At 37.6% G+C, this 22,238-nt stretch overlaps 1 protein-coding gene across 1 annotated transcript; it reads left to right on the top strand.

Annotated features, from left to right (window-relative positions):
* Positions 1–10,282: 10,282 nt before the first annotated feature.
* Positions 10,283–12,171, top strand: LOC140327403 (growth/differentiation factor 3-like). Its single transcript, XM_072406789.1, has 2 exons — positions 10,283–10,535; positions 11,399–12,171. Exons 1-2 carry the CDS (start codon positions 10,283–10,285, stop codon positions 12,169–12,171), a joined length of 1,026 nt encoding a protein of 341 aa, XP_072262890.1.
* The last annotated feature ends 10,067 nt before the right edge of the window (positions 12,172–22,238 follow it).

Below are 22,238 nucleotides of genomic sequence, written 5' to 3'. Positions count from 1 at the left end.
TTAGGAGGATGCTGCAATCAATAAAACTGAAATATGAACTTAAGTATTTATTTTATGAATTTTTTCTGTCAATAATTATTAATAACTAAATAAAATGTATATTTTTTTATTTAAAGCACTCTCTTTGCCTATTTATTACATGTACTTTTTTGTATTATGTGATGTAAAATGTAAATTGCTATGTTCCTCACCTAAAATGGTCATAGTGTAAGTGTGATAGTTGTACCATTTTTTTTAAAAAAATATTTGGCACCCACCCAATATTGAATCACCAGTTTCCAGTAAAGAGTGCAGGTAATGCTACAACATACAAAGATATTTTAGGCAAAAAAATGTCCACAGCTTTCTTTTAAACAAAACCATTTTTTTTTATTTTTGCTCCAACAGACCTGGGATTTTTATGCACAAAACCAGATGCATAGTTTGATAAACCTGGAGTGACCCTAAGCCTAATAAATACCCTTTTAGGACAAAATGGAACACTGCAAGCCAAATCTTCTCTTTGAATGTTGGTGCCTCAACTCGCAAATACCCTAAATAGTCTAAAATCTTATGTAGTGCCTTCCCAGAGTCAGTGGTCTTTGGGAGGAATTGATTCCCTGTGTCAGTAATCAGTGGGATGAATTATGGCATCATGTTAGTGTTGCTCCTGTGTCAGTGGGAAATGCTGCACCATACAGACACCATCAAGGAGAGCACTCCCCTACTTTACAATCTTTGTGGGTGCTAGACACCCACTCTTTGTCAAAGGTTTGTATACATTATGCTCCCTCTTTTATTCCCCTGAATTTGTTTTACAAGTAAACATTTACTACATAGCAGAGGATTTGCACAGTACTATGGGGTAGCTAAGAGGCTTGTTTCTTTTTCAGTTGTGCAATGTGATTGAAACCTCAGATGAAGCCATGTGAAAGGAGAAGCTCTAACACACTAATTTGTGTGTAAAACTGTAAGCTTTAGCTATTGAACTTTCTAAAAAACAGACTTTTTACAACAGGCTATATGGAGAAATTGGAAATCAGTACAAAATGCTGATGCTCAATATTTATTACATACCTGGCTAAAAAAAAAAACACTTGCCCACTTATGTTCTCTTCTAAGGACAACCCCCATCCATTTATAATGTCCATGCTACCACTCAATCAAATCCCTGTGCATGTTTTTATATAGGGGTAAGGGCTTATTTTACCTCCTTCAAGTCACAGTGTTTGGCTTGCTGATTGATCACTCAGCATTGCAGCCTGGAAGGAGATTACAGTATTGGAGTTTGCTGAAGAATGAGCAAAGAGTGAAGGAAAGAAATGGAGGTTGAGAGGGTTGATCTTCCATGAGAACAGTAAAGTGACATCTTCTTGTTGCACCCCAATTGCTTGTGCATTACAGCTCACCATACAGGTTATGAAACTTGCTTAAATATAACTACATGTATATAATGCACAGATTTGCTAAATTGCTATTAGTATTCTTATGTTGCAGCACTTCTCCTCTCCAATATATATATATATATATATATATATATATATATAAACGGATGTATGTATGTGTGTATGTTTTACCATCACTCGATAATGCATGGAGACATTTCAACCAAACTTTCCATACATATGACTGAGACTCAGCTGTTGCACCACTCATCTTTGTACAGCGCTGTGCTATATGACGGTGCTATATTTGGATGTATGTATGTATGTCATCACTAGGAAACACATGGAAACAGTTAAACCAAAATTGTTAGACATATGACTTATGTGAGTGCACCGCTGATCTTTGTACAGCGCTGTGATCTACGGTATGTCAGAGGTATATGTGCATGTATGTGTGTATGTATGTGTGTTCGTATTGCTTAGTGACCGTGTGGCTTTTGCTTATATTTTTACATACTTTTTTTGGACTCTTTTACAAATTTCTGGCCCTAAACATGGTGAACATACAAACTGGAATGTGATACAGGTACATGAACTGACCTCAGGGCAATAATAGGCAGTCACAGGAAAAAAATGTTTTTGAGGTTATATTATTAATAATCCAAACATTCTGGGAAGAAAAACAACAAATGATTCTGGATTTTTATATATTTTTACCCAAGTACCCTTATCTCTGTTTTCTATAGGCCAGACATTGATGTTTATAGAACAGAGTTACATAGTTATATAGTAGGTTAGGCTGAAAAAAGACATAAGTCCATCAAGTTCAACCACTAGGGAAATAAACATATCCCAGATATAAAACAATATAAGCCATAGTTGGTCCAGAGTAAGGCAAAAAAACCCTGGTACAATTTGCTTCAACAGGGGAAAAAACATTTTCCCCGATTCCATGAGGCAATCGGATGTTCCCTGGATCAACAGTCTCCGGTATTTTTACTTTAAATCCTTAATGCTCAGGTAAATTCTGTGCTTAAAGCACTCTATAGTAGTTGCTGAAACTACTTCCTGAGGGAGCCGATTCCACATTTTCACAGACCTCACAGTGAAGAATCCCTTCCTTATCCAGAGCTTAAACTTTTTTTCCTCCAGACGCAAAGAGTGCCCTCTTGTTCTTTGTAATGATCTCAAAGTGAATAATGGGGAAGAGAGTTCTTTATATGGACCATTTATATATTTACACAGGGTGATCATATCCCCCTTAAAACGTCACTACTCAATGCAGAAAAGATTCAGTTCAGCTCATCTCTCCTCATAGCTGAGCTCCTCCATTCCTTTTATTAGTTTAGTTGCCCTTCTCTGCACTCTCTCCAATTTCACAATGTCCTTTTTGTGAAATGGTGCCCCCAAAACTGGACTGCATATTCCAGATGTGGTCTGACCAATGCTTTGTCCAGGGGCAGGATTATGTCTCCATCTCTGCATGCTGGTATTAAGTCTATGATCTACCAGAAACCCCAGATCCTTTTCCATTTCTGACTCCCCAAGTGTATTCCCCCTAGACAGTATGAAGCATGCATGTTGTTAGCCCCCAAGTGCATAACTTTACATTTATCTATATTAAATGTAATTTGCCACTTGGCAGCCCAATCAAACAGTACATCCAGGTCTGCTTGTAGATTATAGACATCCCGTATGAACTTAATTCCTTTACATAGTTTTTTGTCATCTTCAAACACAGAAATGGTTCTTTTAATCCCAAACTCTATATCATTTATAAAGATAGCGGTAAATGTCCTAACTAGTGTTGGTCAAATATCTCACTATTCAATTCGACAGCTATTCAGTCGAATAGTGAGATATTGTTTGGGTGATCAAATGCCGAATTCGAACACCATTGAAGTCAATGGTGGGAGAATTCGGGTTATTTTTAGGGACTATTAAGGGCTGCAAGAGCAATCAGATTGCTCTTGCAGCCCTTTACTAGTTGTATGTGTTCTTGGATAGAGTTTCTCTATCCAAGAACACAGGGCACTAGATGCAATAAATGGGGAAACTTGTCCCCATTCAACCTCCAGTGCCCGGGGATCGCCTGCAGTCACAGTTGTGACTGCAAAGTTCCCACGGTCATGTGACCGTGTGAACTGAACTGCAGATGAACTTTGCAGTTCCACTATGATCCCAGGGGCACTAAAGGTTAAGTAACCTGTAGTGCCCCGTGGATTGCACACTCTTCTCAATGATTGCAGCCTTGATTAGCTCAGTGTGCAATCCCCGGGCACTACACAAGTATCTCTTACTCTGTAACATGCACAGTAATATGATTACATTAGCTCAGTGTGCAATCCCCGGAGCACTGCAGGTTAATTACCCTATGGTGCCGCGGGGATCGCACACTCGCAGTCATTGAGAAGCCCGGCACGTATCTCTTACTCTGTAACACGCACAGTAATATGATACATTTGCTACATTTTTCTTGCAGCGGATAAAAGAAAAATGTAACAGATGTATCATATTATTACTATGCTAAAAAGGGTGTCACAGAGAGAGATATCATGTCATTGCAGGGTAACCTGTGGTTCCTAATAAGATAGTCCTCTGAAGTATATACCTGTAGGAGACTTAAACATTAAAAACTATGAAAAAGATGAGTAATCTGTGAACCTCATACTTTACAGGTGGTTTAGCATTTAAGAATCTATAGCATCTCTATTTATCCCTAGCAGTGGTGAAAGTTGCAGCAATTTTACCCTATTGAGGTTACTACCATATTGACACCAATGCTAAGGGATATTTTCGGGGGTATTGACACCATTGCAGCTATTGATGCCAGTGTTGGAGTGCTATTATTGTGGCCACTGACACCAATGCTGAGGGTATTAATCCCATCACTGACAACAATTCTAAGGGTAAATATTGTCGCTTCTGACACCAATTCTGAAGAGTTTGAGTGTGACCACTGACACCAATGACTACAAGTTTGACTGTGGCCAATGACAATGCTGGGGCACAAATACTTTATTCTCTATCTAGTTCAAAGGCATATCCCTTAATATCAGCCCATCTCCATAGGTATCAGAACTCAAATTTCCACCCTGCTTGGATAAGGCAGACTCTCCTCAGACAGTTCCCTATTTCAGAGCAGACACGGGTTTCTGTCTTTGTAATTAAATTGGCTAAATGAACTCATCCCAAGGTAGTCAACTACACTGAAAGATAGGCCTCCCCACCAGACATAGGCCCCAAAACTGGTTAGACCCTAAGCCCCGTCCAGACTGGGCCCTGAGCCCAACCCCACAGGCTTCTTCTGTTTACAGGCCCATGGCATCCATTCTTTTCTTGGAATTATCCATTAAGTTATCTCTTTTCTTTGTCCTTGTGTGACTTTTAAGAGATAAATATCTATTGTCTGGCTTTGGTACCCCTTCTCCACTATTGAAATCTTCATGGAAATCTTCCTGGCAACAGGAAAGGGCAATCGATTATTAATCTAGGGAGAAGTTCAATAGCTCAACTCTAATATCTCCAGACCTAGATACCATAAACTTCTAGATTTTGTTACCAGTGCTATGAAAATCCATAAACAATCAATAAATGGTCTTGTGAGACAGTATGCTCAGTATGCCCTGAGTAGACTGTGACTGTGAACTTGGACTTGCAATGAGCTGTCTTTCTTTGCTAGAAAAACTGTCAAACTGAAAGGAAAGGAAAGCTGCACAGTAAGAGCTACACAAGTTGGTGGCATAGCTGAAATTCTCCCCTATGTTCAGTCAAACACAAGTATGTTAATTATACAAAGGCCAGGAAAATTTAAGCCATCTATACATCTATTACTTTGCTAATATTTTAAAAGTAGTTTGTGACTTCCATGTCAGATTAACAAATACCAAGGATCTTTAGCCATCTTGGCTGCCTTTTCACTAGCCAGCAATGTAGGAGGCATTCTTTATACTGACCACCACACTAATGTACAGTACTATGCAATTTAGATATAATGATTACAGAAGAGGTTCCCTGAAGACCCGGAGAAACACTGCTGTATAGTATCAATCTTCGATATGCAGATATATCAATATTCAACAATTAAATACATGAATAGTTGTATACATTTTTTTCAATTATTTTTTTTTTTCTGTTTCAATTTCTTTATTAATTTTCATTTTATTCATATAAACAAGCCAATATAAAATGTGTCATTCAATATTCATTTTCCAACAAATCATAATTAAATGAAATAATCTCTATACAACACAATCTTCAAGTTTTACTATATATGTCTATCCCAACCTTTAGTGTTTCTCAGTTCTCAATCTCTATCTTTTATTAAGAATATTATATCTCAATAAACAGTATACTCCTAATTAATTCATTTTCACATTATAGACTGCTTCCCCCTTCACACTCCCCTTATATATTCTTCAGTGACAAAATTATCTACTGTAACCCTTTATCTATTAGAATACTCAAAACAAACATGTGACTAATTTATCAATAATAGGAGAAAAAGTATGAATACCTTTCACTCCAATACAACAAAATTATACAAACCCTACTTCTACTTGTGACCTGTGAGTCCTAATCTAAATCTTTTTTAAAATTGTGTATGTTATATAATATCCCCCTGTGATATATAGGGTGAGAGGAAGTAACCTTCCATACTTCATCTTTTGACCATTATTCATACCCTATTGTTTCAATCTCTATTACTCCCTTAATCTTAACAATACAATAGGGGTTTACCTTTCTTTACCAGTTCTCCTACTAATAACACTGTGTATTTTTACTTTAATTATAGTTTACTTTTCCTACTTCATCTTTACCACTCAGTTAAGCGTGACATATATACCCAAATACTTCTAACATATTACATACAATATCGACAACCACTAAAACACAAAGACCAAGGAAAGGTGAGGGACAGGAGGCAGGCCGGCTAACACTCCCACATATGGAAAGGGAACATATGTTACAGCCTACATAATTAATAATTTGAATATATGGTCAATATTGACTGATCCCAGCCTATATTTATATAATGCTCAATCCATGGTGACCATATTTTTTTAGATTTAGGAACCGAAGCAGTCAATATTGCTCTCATCTTTTCGTTCACCAAAATCCAGGACATTTTATTTTTAACTTGTTGCACATTGGGGGTTTTAGACCACCATGCTTTGGCCAGAACCATTTTAGCTGAAGTGAACAGATACGTTATCAATTTAAAATGAACGTCATAATAATTCCAACAGTTAAAACCTAGTTTGTATAAAATGCCTGATCTGGAGATACCTAAAGAGTTCCCCCGGTGGAGCTTCATATTTTTCTTTAATCTCACTAAAAGATAAAATCCCTGACATATTAATAAAGTGACAAATTCTATATAAGTCCTTTTCTACCCACCAAGAAAACCGCCTCAGTTCTTCCAGACCAGGAGGAAACAACGGATTCCCAATTATAGAACTTACTGGGCTATGGCCAGACATAAGGGCCCCCATATATCTAATAGGGTCCCATATTTTTAATGAGTGTCTCAGTATTGGACTGGTAATATAGCGCCATTGTACCTCTGGAATCCAGAATAATGGATCTATTGAAATTGGTACCACCAATGTTTTCTCAATGGAAACCCATTAAGGAGTATTCTTTTGGGCATGGTACTGTAACAGGGGAGTAACTTGAGCAGCCTTAAGGTATGAACTCAAATGCAGCACTGATAGGCCACCCAGGTTTCTAGATTGATGTAAAGTATGTCTAGGAACTCGGGGGCGCTTTGCCCCCCAAATATATTCTAACATTTTACTTTGTAGCATTTTTATTATCTGGTTAGGCATAGCTAATAGAAGAACTTTCATGGAATATAAAAACTTTGATAACCAGGACATCTTTATAGAAGCTATGTGGCCCAAACAATGAGATTTGATAACGTTTCCGTGTTTCTAGTAAACCGATCAAATGTTTTACCAAATCAGGGATATCGACACTATACAAGAGCTCATAAGATGAAGGGACATATATACCCAGGTAGCTAATTCTTTTTAACTCCCATTGAGTTAGAACAGTTAGAACTAAACATTTATTTTTGTGTAATATAAGTGACTCCAGACTCTACACTTTGTGCAATGGCCTGGAAATCCCTTTTAGCAGCAACCAAAACTGACAGTCATGAGAAACTAAAGTAATACAAACCTAATTTGTGAAAAAAAAATAATCTTTATTGAACATATGTCCAGGTAAGGTAATTCTAGCGAAAAGGAAACAAATGGCAGGACATAAAAAAATGTGAAGGTCATAACACAACTTTAGGTACATTTTAAGATTAATTTCAATGCAATAGTAAAATGTGTGTGGACAAACATGGTCACATGTGTGTTCCATTTGAATTGACTAGAATTGCAGTCTGCACATCAATACACCTAAAGTAACACATTTAATGCAATACTTTGGTGGTAAATGTCTCTCCTAAAAATTATACATTTTCTGATGACATTGCATTTTCTTGTGCTTTAAAATGCAGAAATATGTATTGTATAATGCATCTGGATAGAGCAATCCTCCTGGAAATGGCATACTCAAAGAGTTAGTATTAGCCAGGATGATAACAAAGGATAATAACAAGGGGTACTTGGAGGTATAATCATCCAAAACATTAAAACAGCAAATCAAGAGACGTAGAGACATATTTTATTGTTTGTTCTTAACAGCTGCAAGTGTCCCTTTCACAGAATAACAAGCTCCTTAGCCATGTAAACTAGGCTAGAGGGTGTCAGAGGAAGGTCATGGCACTAACACCTCTGGAAATGCTGAGTATCTATTATCTGGTGTGAAGTCTAAACTGGTGGAGTTACATACTAACAGCTGACTCACAAAGACACAATTGGGGAATTATTTAGCTCTTCAAAGATTTAGATCTTTGCAAACAATCAGATTACCACCTCTCCTTGGATCTCAATTAAATTCCTCTTTTTAAAAACTGATAATTATATCAACGGCTGTTTCCACAATGTTTCTGGGGAGTTTTCTGGAATAAAAGTGTTTATTTGCAAGTTTAAGCCTTATGATTAAGCATTTATTTCATGCAAAATGCATGCAGGTTTTAAATGACTGTGCATGTGGCTGTACTTTGGGTATTTGGGAAATACACCCACTTCTCTTTTCCTCTATATTGGATGGGTCTGCGGCATATTAAAGATCCACATGGGCTCCATCCCTTATTGGCAGTAGATCTATACAGACTATATATAATATTATTTCTGTTAGCATTCACAGCAAATATATACATAAAATAAAGAATAAGGTTTCCATCATGATGTATTCTACAAAAGTACAGTGGAACCTGTTTTAAACAAATGGTATCAACATATCCTAATTCCATTAGAGAGCCCAAAAAGAAGAAGTTTTGGCAATTGAGCCATGAAAAAATATTCCTTTCTTCTTCAGAGTTCCAATGTACATCAAAGACTGCTTGTTAATAGCACAAGTACAGCATAATATTATGGAGCTATTCATTTCAAACTGCATACAACTTGGTTACCATCATAAGAGCAGTGTTATAAGTCCCCATGTAGTAAATATATTATAGCTCTGGGAAGGGGAAAATTGCACTAATGCTGGCGATGGGCACATTGGGACTATTTTTTTTGAAGATCACCATAACTGGAAAAAGATAAATAATCATGGGATAAACTGGGTGAGCCCTCTCCCCCAATAGATCCAAAGATGTATTAGGGCCAGTTATGAGGAACAAGGTGTTAACGAACAAGGTGTTGCCATATATTAGAAAAACTATAAAACAAAAGAACCTTTACCAATCAGCATGCAAAATTGCTCACAAACATGAGATGACTACTGAATCTGAATATATTTTTATCTTTTTTTATAATATACTATTCACTTGTAAAGTAGCTAAGAATACAAAGAAGCTAATCTAAACAGTATTAGAAATGTGCTTATACATAGGAAACCTCTAAGAGGCTAAAAATAAGAGTCCTGGAAAAGTTGTGATTACTAAAGTAGAAATACAATGGCACAGATATTATTACTTTTATCTGTATTATGTGAATTTCTTGTCTAACAGTATGGGGATACCCAGTTACCAGGTTGGACTTGCACTTAGTCTGTCCTCCAATTTCCAATCCTCTTGAAATAATCTTGGATGTTTAGTTGCACCAAGTGTTCATGTGCATGGTTGTCAAGAGTGATGCCTGAGAGTGATTAGATTGTGTCTACATCTCTAGGCACCATATTATAAATCTGATCAGCTTAATAGACATTTAATACTAGTTTCTGGGTCTGGCCTTTTTTTGTCTGGATCGGGAAAAGCTATAACTTCTATTAGACAACTGCAGAAAGTGCCAGACAAGCCTTCTAAAGAGCTATAGTGATAAGACAGACTGGTAAACATTCTAACCACATTTTGTTTGTCTATGATAGGCTTTTACTTGTCATGATTGTCTTGCCCTACTTCATAGGCTACACACAAATGGCCAACCATGTCTTGCTTAGACCTAATATAGATCTGTAAATCTTCCTAAACTTTCTTCCATCTTGACCTATCTATGGCAAGTTTTACATCCATCACTATAGGCATCACAAAAACCTAGATCCAGGGCCAATACTATCTCAGGGTGCTTGGAATTCCATTGTTCTTGAACTATATTTGTGAAAATGATGCTATGGAAATTAGATATAAAAAGTAGATACATCATAAAAACACAAAGTATATCAACCTTACCTCAGCAGTTGTCATTTAACCTTTGGAATGTGATTGTTTACATTAAAAATAGGGGAAATAGAATGGTGGCCATTCAACTCCCCCCTCCCCACTCTGTGAAGCTGCCAGATTTCACACCTCAGAGGATGGAGATAGTATTTATGAACTGGTTTAGGAGCAGAAAGGCAGATCATTTAGTAGCAGCACCATGGATATCTCTGTGGTTTTCATCTCTTTTCTTCTAGCCCTCATTTTGTTGGGTAACTGCACTGAGCTACCATTTCAGGAGAGGATGCTGCTCAAAGCCTTGGGGTTAAATGGAAGACCCAAGCCAAGCTCTCCTGGCCCTGTTCCAAAGGCATTTTGGAAACTGTTCCAGGAAGGAGTAAATACAGAAAATCCATGCAGAGTGGAGGGCCTTCAAGTTCCAGGAAACATTGTTAGGTACTACAAAGATCAAGGTAAGAAAAAATAGATGAATGATGTATATACTTCAATCCAAATCGTGTTTGTAGCACTCAGGTTTAATGAACTACATTGAATAAGACCTATTTAAATATTTATTGCAGCTACACTCTTGTACATATTTTCTTCAGCTAAATAATTTGGTGACTGATTTCTGGCCTCCCTTTTTTTGTTTAAAACAGGCAGCAAGTGTTAGTATAATTTTACCTACCAAAGTGCAATACTATTTGTTTGGAATTATTTAGATCTGACCATTAGTAAACATACTGTTAAACTTTAAAATGTATTTCACCCAATTCATTCTACTGTTTATTTTATTATTTTATCCTTGTATTAGGATATGTTTTTAGATACACTTTGGCAGTCCAAATCTTTGTTTGGCAATAGATGATCAACAATAATCCAATCATACTTGCTTATCTGATTTTCAAGTAGAAGTTAAGTGTGGAATAAGAAATGCAAACAGTTTGTCTAATTTAACAATTTTAGTTGTCAACGAGAACTCTAAATAATTGTATATATATATATATATATGATTTTTACACAGTATTTATATAATGCCAACATAAAGTCCATGTCACTAACTGTCCCTGAAAGGAGCTTAACATCTCTACCATAGTCATGTCTTTAATACAGTCTAAGGTCAATTTAGGGCAGAAGCCAATTAACCGAACTGCATGTTTTTGGAATAGGGGACAAAATCCACGCAAACACAGGGAGAATCTGCAAACTCCATGCAAATAGTTTCCTGGTCGATATTCGAACCTGGGGCCTAGCATTGCAAAAGCCAGAGTGCTGAGCCACCGTGCTGCCCAAGATATTTATATATATATTTATGTTTTCCTTTGTTTCTCCACAGGACCTTTAATCATGGATGAGGTACCACATGAATCCTTGTGTTTCAAGAAACATCTCTTCTTTGACCTTTCTGCAATTGAAAAAAAGGAGCAAGTGACCCTTGGCCAACTTGAGATAAAGTTCAAGCACAATACATATCATGGGCGTCAATTCCAGCTTCGGTTGTACCGCCCACTCCATATGTCTTTAAAAGGAATGAGAGACCACAATACGAACAGGAAGCTTCTCTTTACACAATCCTTTCGTCTACTACATAAGTCTCTTCAATTTAACCTGACAAAGGTGGCTCAGGACTGGACCACCAGAGAGAATAACATGGGTCTAGTTATGGAAATATTGGCAGATGGAGAGGAAACATTCAACAGAATCAACCCACTATGTGAGGAGATGCATTCCTTTATCCATACATCAATGCTCACGGTTTCCCTTGACCCTACTAGCTGCAAAAGCACAAGATCCAAAAGAAGTGTAGAGTCCTCAATGCCAACTCCCAGTAACATCTGCAAAAAAAGGCGTCTTTACATTGACTTCAAGGATGTTGGCTGGCAAAACTGGGTTATTGCTCCACAGGGCTACATGGCTAACTATTGTCATGGAGAGTGCCCATACCCATTGACAGAGATGCTTAGGGGTACTAACCATGCTGTGATACAGACACTGGTGCACTCTGTAGAGCCCGAAAATACACCACTGCCTTGTTGTGCTCCAACTAAGCTATCACCCATCTCTATGCTATATTATGATAATAATGACAATGTTGTGCTAAGACATTAACCGTGCGTGTGATGAGGTTATGAGTGAGGAAGTCATTAGTAGGTCATTGGAGGAGCGGAGAGAGCGGCAGGGGGAGTATTTTTTACCCATACACATTTTACACATTATGAAACTTGCTTGGATCTACCTACAAGTAAAGAATTCACGGATTTGTCTAAATGGATACATTTAGATTGCATAGTCATGGTGGCTAATCCTATGACATATAACATTGTTTTGGTAAAGGTAACGTAAAACACATAAATTGTATGGTCAGATTGTAACTTGTTTGGGGAGTCTTTGCAAAAAATGGATTCTCACCACAATTGTGGTGACGCCAGTGTGGTCTAAATAGTTGCTGCTTTTCTGTGTCTTCTAAAAAGAAAATGAGCAGGTAATATTTACCCATAAAACACTTTGCTCCAAATTGTATTACTATCAATTTGGCAATCTTCCAGTGTGAATGCAGAACATAGTTGCAGCCTTTGAGGAACATGGAAGCATGGAAGATGACATGACACAGAAATTGTGTTCCACTGTCACCTAGTGTCTCAAAACGTTATAGCAGGATTGTTATGTTTAACACTAATAACACACTATTCCTCACACTTACTAAAACACATTTTTGTGTAGATGTTGGAGAGAGTACTGCCCCAACAATATTATATATAACAAAGGGTTACATATAATAATATGCTATTAGTATTCTTATGTTGCAGCACTTTACTCTCCAATATATATATGTGTGTGTGTGTAAAAATATATATATATATATATATATATATATATATATATACATATACGTTATGATCAGTGACAGTGTGCCTTTTGCTTATATTTTTACATACTTTTTTGGACTCTTACAAATTTCTGGCCTGTAACGATACAAACAATCATAGGCAAAAAAATTAAACCACACCATAGACAAAAAAAAATCACTATAGCTTTTTTTGACTGGTTTTTCTGTATGAGATTGCAATGAATAAATACCCGGGCAACACAGTCATTTTAAAAGTTAATATTGTCACTTTTGACATCAATCTAGGGGAGTTTGAGTGTGACCACTGACACCAATGACTAAGTGTTTGACTGTAGCCAGCGACAATGCTGGGGCACAAATCCTTTCTTCTCTATCTAGTTCAAAAGCATCTCCCTTAGTGTCAGGCCATCTCCATAGGTATCAGAACTCAAGTTTCCTCACTGCTTGGATAAGGCAGACCCTCCTCAGACAGTTCCCTATTTCATAGCAGTCATTTTCTGTCTTTGTAATTAAATTGGCCAAATATACTCTCTCAGCCCAAGGTAGTCAACTACACTCAAAGGTAAGCCACTAGACTGGGCCCTGAGCCCAACCCCACATGCTCCTTCTGTTTACAGGTCAAGGCAGCCATTTCTCCTATTAGAATTATCCATATATGTATCTCTTTTCATTGTCCTTGAGTGACCTGTTAGGAGATAAATATCTATTGTCTGGCTTTGGTACCCCTTCTCCACTATTCACATGGAAATCTTCCTGGCAACAGGAAAGGGCAATCGATTATTAATCTAGGGGGAAGTTCAATAGCTCAACACCAATATCTCCAGACCTGGAGCCCATAAACTTCTAGGGTTTGTTACCAGTGCCATCAGAATCCATAAATAATCAATAAATGGTCTTGTGAGACAGTATGCCTTGAGTAGACTGACTGGGAATTTGAATTGGACTTGCAATGAGCTGTCTTTATTTGCTAAGTCAAACTGAAAGGAAAGCTGTACAGTAAGAGCTACACAAGTTGGTGGCATAGCTGAAATTCTCTCCAATGTTCACTCAAACATAAATATGTTCATTACACAAAGGCCAGGAAATTTAAGCCATCTATACATCTATTACTTTGCTAATGTTTTCAAAGTAGTTTGTGACTTTAAGGTCAGTTTAACAAATACCAAGGATCTTTTGGCTATCTTGGCTGCCTTTCACTGGCCAGCAATGTACGAGGCATTCTTCATACGGACCACCCTACTACCCTGTTTCCCCGATGATAAGACACTGTCTTATTTTTTTTTGAAGGCCAAAATATGCTCTAGGGCTTATTTTCAGGGGGATGCCTTATTTACCCATGAAGAAGACTACAGCCATTCATGTCCACTTCTGATCAATCTGTGCCAATCATTGTCCCCTTCTGATCACTCATGTGCAATTCAAATTCCCTTTCTGATCACTCTGTGCCTTTCAAATTCCCTTTCTGATCATCTTGTGTCATTCAAACTCTCCTTCTGATCACTCTGTCATTCAAATTCCCCTTCTGATTACGCTGTGCTTTTTTTCTATTGCACGGCAGTTAGGACAGGGGAACAGCAGGTGGCGCTGTGCCGGCTTCTTTCGCTTTGCTTTACAAGACAGGAGAAAACACGATGCTGGCAGAGGAGAGAAGAGAGACGCTGCTGCAGCCAGAGACACACGCAGGATCGGGTATCGGGTGAGTATAATATTTTAATTATTTTTTTTGGGTGGCTTATTTGCGGGGGGGGGGGCTTATTTTTCATTTTAACATGAAAAGGGGGGGCTGTCTTATTTGATGGCCCTGCCTTATCATCGGGGAAACACGGTAATATACTGTACTATGCACTGTAGATATAATGAATATAGAGGGGGTTCCCTGAAGACCTGAAAGTTATTTCAAGGGGTTCTCCCATGTTACAAAGGTGGAGAAACACTGCTGTATAATATCAATATTCGATATGCAGATATATATTAATATTCAATAAATACATGAATAGTTGTATAAAAAATATTTTCAAATATTTAATATTTTTAAATAAATGTTTTAATAAATAATACAGAAAATATATGATAAAAAAATTTAAAAAACACTCTAAAATGAAGGTAGTCATTTCTACTTCTTAAAGTCTTATGGTTTTGCATCTTATGGTTTTTGTACTTCACTTGTACACTAACTTTTTATTTTTAGCGATCCAATGGACGGGCAGTCTGTCTGTGCACGCACATTGAAATGCCTGCTCATCCCAATACAAGGGTTACACAAACTAGTTTTTTTTATAAATTTGCCCCTATTAGTAAATTAAATTTCCTGGGAAATAAGTCTGTATAAATCAGTGGCGGTAAAAGTGGCCGCAAGTCAGTCAGTGAACGTAATGCTACAGAAAGTTGTCAAAGACTGCAGATATACAATGGCAGACTGCAGGTACAAGGAATGGTAAAAGACTGTGGGAGACTTTTCCTTCAGTGAACTGAATAGGAATTTAGCTATTGAAAACACATACTACTGTCTACAGGGGGCCAGGAGGCCGAACAATAGGTGCCAAAGTGCTACATGGAAACCCAGGCCATACCAGTAAATTGTTGCAAAACAACAATTTACCAATAAATATTTATTCACATTTGTGCACTCAACCTTCGCTACAATGAGTGTTTTTCCAATGAATGATCACAATTGGTGACCATTGTATACAACATTTGCTATAGGCCGTTGTGTCGGAGGTCTAAACATCCAAAACATTAAAACAGCTAATCAAAAGAAGAAGAGACAATTTTTTTTTTGTTTGTTCTCAACAACTGCAAGTGTCCCTTTTACAGAATAACAAGCTTCTTACCTATGTAAACTAGGCTAGAGGGTGTCAGAGGAAGGTCATGGCACTGACACCTCTGGAAATGCGGAGTATCTATTATCTGGTGTGAAGTTTAAACTGATGGAGCTCAGACACATTGGAAATCTCAATACAAGTTACATACTAACAGCTGATTCACAAAGGCACAATTGGGGAATTATTTTGCTCTTCTTATTGCACACAATCAATTACCACCTCTCCTTTGATCTTAATGAAATTCCTCTTCTCAAAAAACCATAATCCCAACAAACCTGTTTCCACAATGTTTCTGGAGTGTTATAGATAATCATATTGGGAGTCACTTTACAGAATAAAAGTGTTTATTTGCAAGTTTAAGCCCTATGATTAGGCATTTTTTTCCATGCAAAATGCATGTAGGTTTTTAATGACTGTGCATGTTGCTGTACTTCGGGTATTTGGAAAGTACACCCACTTCTCTTTTCCTCTATATTGAATGTGTCTGCGGCATATTAATGATCCACATGGGCTGCATTTATTGGCAGTGGATTTATACAGACTATATATTATATTATTTCTGTTAGGATTAACAGCAACTATATACATAAAATAAAGAATAAGATTTCCATCATGATGTATTTAACAAAGAACAGTGGAACCTTCTTTAAACAGATGGTATCCACATATCTTAATTCCATCAGAAATCCCAAAAAGAAGAGGTGAATTCTTAATTTTACATTTTGGCAATTGAGTCATAAAAAATATTCTCTTCTTCAGGGTTCTAATGTACATCATGAACTGGCAAACTTTTAGCAATAGCAGAATTCAATCCTGGACCAGACACATCCCAAGCTTGCTGAATCACCCAGGTTCACCCACGATAGTCTACCTTTTCCAGTCCTGGAAAACGTTATTAAATAAGGCCAACTGAATACAATGCATAAAAAAAATTATATGTATTGGAATTATGAGTTCTTTAGTTATGCAGGGAGCTTGTAAGCACCTAACTCTGAAAACATTAGCACCAAGCCTTTTTAATTTAAACTTAACTGCTTGAATGACACATTCTCAAGGATTGATTGGAAAAGGGGGGGGGGGGGGGGGTCAGCTGAAACCCAGAGACATCAAAGACCAACCAAAGACAAACAGATCATTTTATAGAATAAATAGAATACAAATTTCAGTTCAATTTTAGTTCTTGGAGAAGTGAACTAAATGTGAACTAATAAGTAATTTGATATTAGATAAGCAAATAGATGAGAGCCTATTTGCTTATCCAATATCAAATTGTTCATTAAATCTATATCCATGTATTTCAAGATAAACCCTTGGTAGATAAATGGAACGGGAAGTATAAGACTGTTGGTGGCTGTGGGCAAAATCTGTTGTTACAGTTATGTGTTCAGTTATATCTTTGTAAAGGAGGCTAGAGTAAAACAATTACACATTTCTCAGTTTGCATACAGCTGAGGAACAAGGTGTTGCCATATATTAGAAAAACTGTAAAACAAAAGAACTTTTACTGATTAGCATGCAAAACTGCTCACAAACATGAGATGACTACTGAATCTGATTATATTTTTAATCCTTTTAATAATTTACTATTCCCTTTAAAGTTGCTAAGAATACAAAGAAGCTAATCTAAACAGTATTACAAATGTGCTTATACATAGGATACCTGTAAGAGGCTAAAGATAAAAGTTCTGAAAAAGTTGTGGTTACTAAAGTAGAAATACAATGGCGCAGATATTGATACTTTTATCCATATTATATGAGCTTCTTGTCTAGCAGTATGGGGACACCCAGTGACCAGGTTTGACCTAGCACTCAGTCTGTCCTCCAATTTCAAATCCTCTTGATTTAAATAATCTTGGACGTTTAGTTGCACCAACGGGTAATGTTTATGTGCATGGTTGTCAAGAGTAATGCCCGAGAGTGATTAGATTGTGTCTACATCTCTAACTACCATATTATAAATCTGATCAGCCTAATAGACATTAAATACTAGTTTCAGGGTCTAGATTTTTTTTGTTTGGATCAGAAAAAGCTATAACTTCTATTAGACAACTGCAGAAAGCGCCGGACAAGCCTTCTAAAGAGCTATAGTGATAAGACAGTCTGGTAAACTTTCTGATCTGTTTATGTTTGTCTATGATAGGCTTTTACTTGTCATGATTTTCTTGCCCTACTTCATAGGCTACACACAAATGGCCAACCAGGTCTTGCTTAGACCTAATATAGATCTGAAAATCTTCCCGAATTTTCTTCCATTTTTGCCTATCTATATATTTTACATCCATCACTATGGGCATCACAGAAACCTAGATCTAAGGCCAATACAATCTCTAGGTGCTTGGAATTCCATTGTTCTTGAACTATAATTGTGAGAATGATACTGTTGAAATTAGATATAAAAAGTGGATACATGATAAAAACACAAAAGTGTATTACCATTACCTCAGAAGTTGTAATTTAGCCTTTCAAATGTGATTGTTTACATTAAAAATGAAGGAGACAGGATGATGGTCTTTTAACTCCCCCTCCCCACTCTGTAAAGCTGACAGATTTCACACCTCAGAGGCTGGAGATAGTTAGGTCCATAAATATTTTGACAGACAACTTTTTTCTAATTTTGGTTCTGTACATTACCACGATTAATTTTAAATTAAACAACTCTTAAACAAGTCTTGTTATTCTTGAGGTGTATGAGTGGCTTGCACCTTGCAGTGCACCCTCTGTATTTACTTTCATGCAGTCTTCTCTTTATGGTAGACTTGGATATCGATACGCCTACTTCCTGGAGAGTGTTGTTCACTTTGTTGGCTGTTGTGAAGGGGTTTCTCTTCACTGTGGAAATGATTCTGCCATCATCCACCACTGTTGTCTTTTTTGCAGCTTGGTTCACCTGCATGGAGAGCTCCTTTGACAGCATGTTGTCTGTTCACAGCAAAACCTTTCACATACAAGCACCCCCCCCCCCCAATCAACTCCAGGCCTTTTATCTGCTTAAATAATAATGACATAAAGGATTTGCCCACACCAGCCATGAAATAGCCTTTGAGTCAATTGTCCAATTACCTTTTGATCCCCTGAAATTAAGTGGTTGTGTAAAAAAAAAGGCCTACTTCCTCAAATTTTTATGCAATCTTGTTTTAAACCCACTAAATTAAATCTGCAGTTCAACTGCATCCGAGTTGTTTCATTTTAAATAAATATGGTAATGTACAGAACCAAAATTAGAAAAAAGTTGTCTGTCCAAAAATTTTTGGACCTAACTGTATATCCCACATTTTAAAAGGAGAGTTCAATGATTTTCTATTTAGGATCCTCGGGGTCAGTGTCTAGATGGAGGCTTGAAGCTACACCACAATAGGTCACATTGTTGCCTTGCAGTAGAATTAGAATTGGTGTCACATTGTTGACGTGGGCAGAAAACAGGTCCTGCGTGGTACCCAGATCCTATTTAGAAGAAGGTATGTAGAGGATCACAGGTGACAAGTTGCCAAGGTGTGGTATAGGCATCAGTAGCTCTTTTTCCATTCAGCCCTATTACATAACTGTGCAAGAGATTTCCTGTCAAGAAATTTGTTGACCCTCTGTACAGGGACTCTTAAAATCCAAGGTTCCCTAGTCACATAATCTACAAAGAACCTAACCAAAGCCCTCTGAAGGTGTATCTGTTCAGACATCAAAAATAGAAACAAGATTGTCTATGTTCTCCAGCATTTGGAAAAGCACAATGACACCCTGGGTGATTTCCATCAGGTAACAAGGTTACTGGATAGAGTTTTGTCAGGCTGTCTGAGATCCTGGTATGTTCAGTCAACAGTTTCAGTAGATTCATAGAAGTGCACTTACACTTCCAAAAGCCATGGGACCTAATGCATCTACTATGAAGGTTGAGAGGGCTCACTTGTTGGGACCTCTTCAGCGAAGAAACCTTTCCCACGGCTGATAATTGCCCAGTAATTTTAATGACAAAGTACAACTACTTAAAGCATAACATCCACAAGGTCACTTTTGTGTAGATGACAACAAAGTATTGCTCTTTTCTGACTACTCAGGTTTGCTCTGAAATATCCAGCGGTGCTAAAAATCTTTATTGCTGATCGGGAAGCGCAAACATTTAAAGATCCACTGCAAGCTGCCTCTTGTTAATTCGCTGGAATATACTAATCAATCAAGTATAGAGTTGGGAAAGTCTCCTTGAGATAGGTTGGGTCACTCCTCACCTTCTTCATCACCGTGGTCATAGCTAAAATTTATCCACGTACTCAAGAATAATATCTAATGACATGTGCTACTTAGCAAATGCTGGAGACTAATCCTAAAAGAGCACACAGAGTTAATTTAATTCATGTCATTTCATCAATCAAAACATCCACAAGATTGAGCAGGTAGTTCACATTTCACTGCATCCAGACTGTTCACATGCTTTATTTTGTTCATGAAAATGCATATGAGCTAAAGGAGATTTTATTTGGTTCTTAAAGAGGAAGTAAACTTAAACCTCACCCAAAACAAAAACAAAAAAAACACTTACCTTCAATCTCGCAGAGCAGTTGATTGGTCAGGAGGTGTTCTGTTGGGTCCTGCGTGCGCTCGGCATCCATATTCGTCTCCTCTTCCAGGTTCTCTTCCTACGTCACCCAACAGAGGCGCGAGACGAGGTGACCTAGATGGGGAAAAAACTTGCTGATCTCACTGGGCATGCAAATTTCTTTTGACGCAAGGGCTCCTTCTGCACATGCCCGAGCATCTGGGATGCGTGACGTAGGTATCCGGGAAGGCTTTGCGCTCCCATTCCTTCTCGATCACCTAGGTGATTTTTTTAAAAAGAAAGGATGTTGACCAATCAAACAGAATTTTAACCTCGTGGGTGGTTCATTTCTGTCCACATTTACATGTATAAAAGCAGTACATTGTATTTTATGAAAATTATTTTAATATGTAATATCACTGTACAGCAGCATATATAATTATATATATATTATATGAATATTTCTTTGTTTCGGACTCAATGCAGCTATTTTGTATTGAATCCAATACAAAATGATTTGAATTTCCCGCTGCCAAGTCCCAGCCACACAAGCGCCACCAGAAAACCCCGTAGGAAGTCTCTGCACTTCGCGGCTGGAGATCGGAGCAGCAAGACCTGTCCCCAGGACCTGCGGAGACAAGCAGGATGAAGGGGGACGCCGACGGAGTAAGGCAAGTGGGCTTTTTTTTTTAGTTTAATGCTACCCCGAATGTGAGACTCGGGAATACCGATTTTTGCACTAAAAATCCACCCTAAATCACACTCGGGAATACCACTCAGGAGGATAAGGAGCAGAAAGGCAGATCACAGAGAAGCACCACCATGGATATCTCTGTGGTTTTCATCTCTTTTTTTCAACCCCCCATTTTGTTGGTTGACTGCACCCAGCTACCATTTCAGGAGAGAATGCTGCTCCAAGCCTTGGGATTAAATGGAAAACCCAAGCCAAGCTCTCCTGGCCCTGTACCAAAGGCATTTTGGAAACTGTTCGAGAAAAGGAGTAAATACAGAAAATCTAAATAATTCAGTTACCCATTTCTAGCCTCTTTTTTGAATTAAACAGGCAGCAACTGCCAGTTGGTTTTAACTACCAAAGTGCAATACAATTTTTTTGGAAATATGTGGATCAGAACATTAGTTAACATATTATAACATTTTAAAAAGTATTTCACCCTACTGCTTATTTGATTCTGTTATCCTTTTTTAAAGATATGTTCTTAGATTTACCTTGACAGTCCAAATCTTTGTGTTTGGCAATAGATGATCAAGAATGGTCTAATCATGCTTGCTTATCTGATCACCAAGAAGAAGTTAAGTGTGGAATAGGAAATGCAAACGGTTTGTCTAATTTAAATATTTTAGTGGTCTATGAGGACTCAACAAATATATGTGTGATACAATATATATCTATATATATATATATATATATATATATATATATATATATATATATAGTAACAACTGGCCAAATAAATCACGGGGTTTCGTCCAGAATGACAGGTACATTTGCCCCAGATACAGAAATCTGAAGGTGGGGTTGAAGTATCAGGCTTAATGACCATGAGCTTCTTGGCCAGATGGGGGAGGTAAAAAGGCCTGGGTATGATCAGGTGTAACTGTCTCACCTGAAATGCATCCTGGAAATTAGTCTGGGGATATAAACTCCCAGCCTGCTTATTCTTGTGGCTCTGTCTTGGCTGGTGAGCTGGGAGGAGGTTGAAAGGGAACGGGGAACAGTGAGTAAAGACACAGACTTTGTTGCAAAAGATATTTGGTTAGGGCCTTAGAGTCCTGCACAGCACTAGGTTGGGCTCGATTGCTAGCTAAGGGAACTAACAGTGAGTTAATGGCCAGGCTTTATTTTTACTGTTTTTGAGTGGAAATAGTGTTAAGTGCATAAAACCCTTTGTGCACTTTAAACCTGCTGGCCCCGTTTCCTATTTAAACCCCCCCCCCCTCCCATTGCTACGGGCGATCTCACAAT

This window comes from Pyxicephalus adspersus, chromosome 3 (assembly GCF_032062135.1).
Source record: "Pyxicephalus adspersus chromosome 3, UCB_Pads_2.0, whole genome shotgun sequence".
Classification (NCBI taxonomy): Eukaryota; Metazoa; Chordata; class Amphibia; order Anura; family Pyxicephalidae; genus Pyxicephalus; species Pyxicephalus adspersus.
This window is presented reverse-complemented; position numbering and strand designations above follow the sequence as displayed.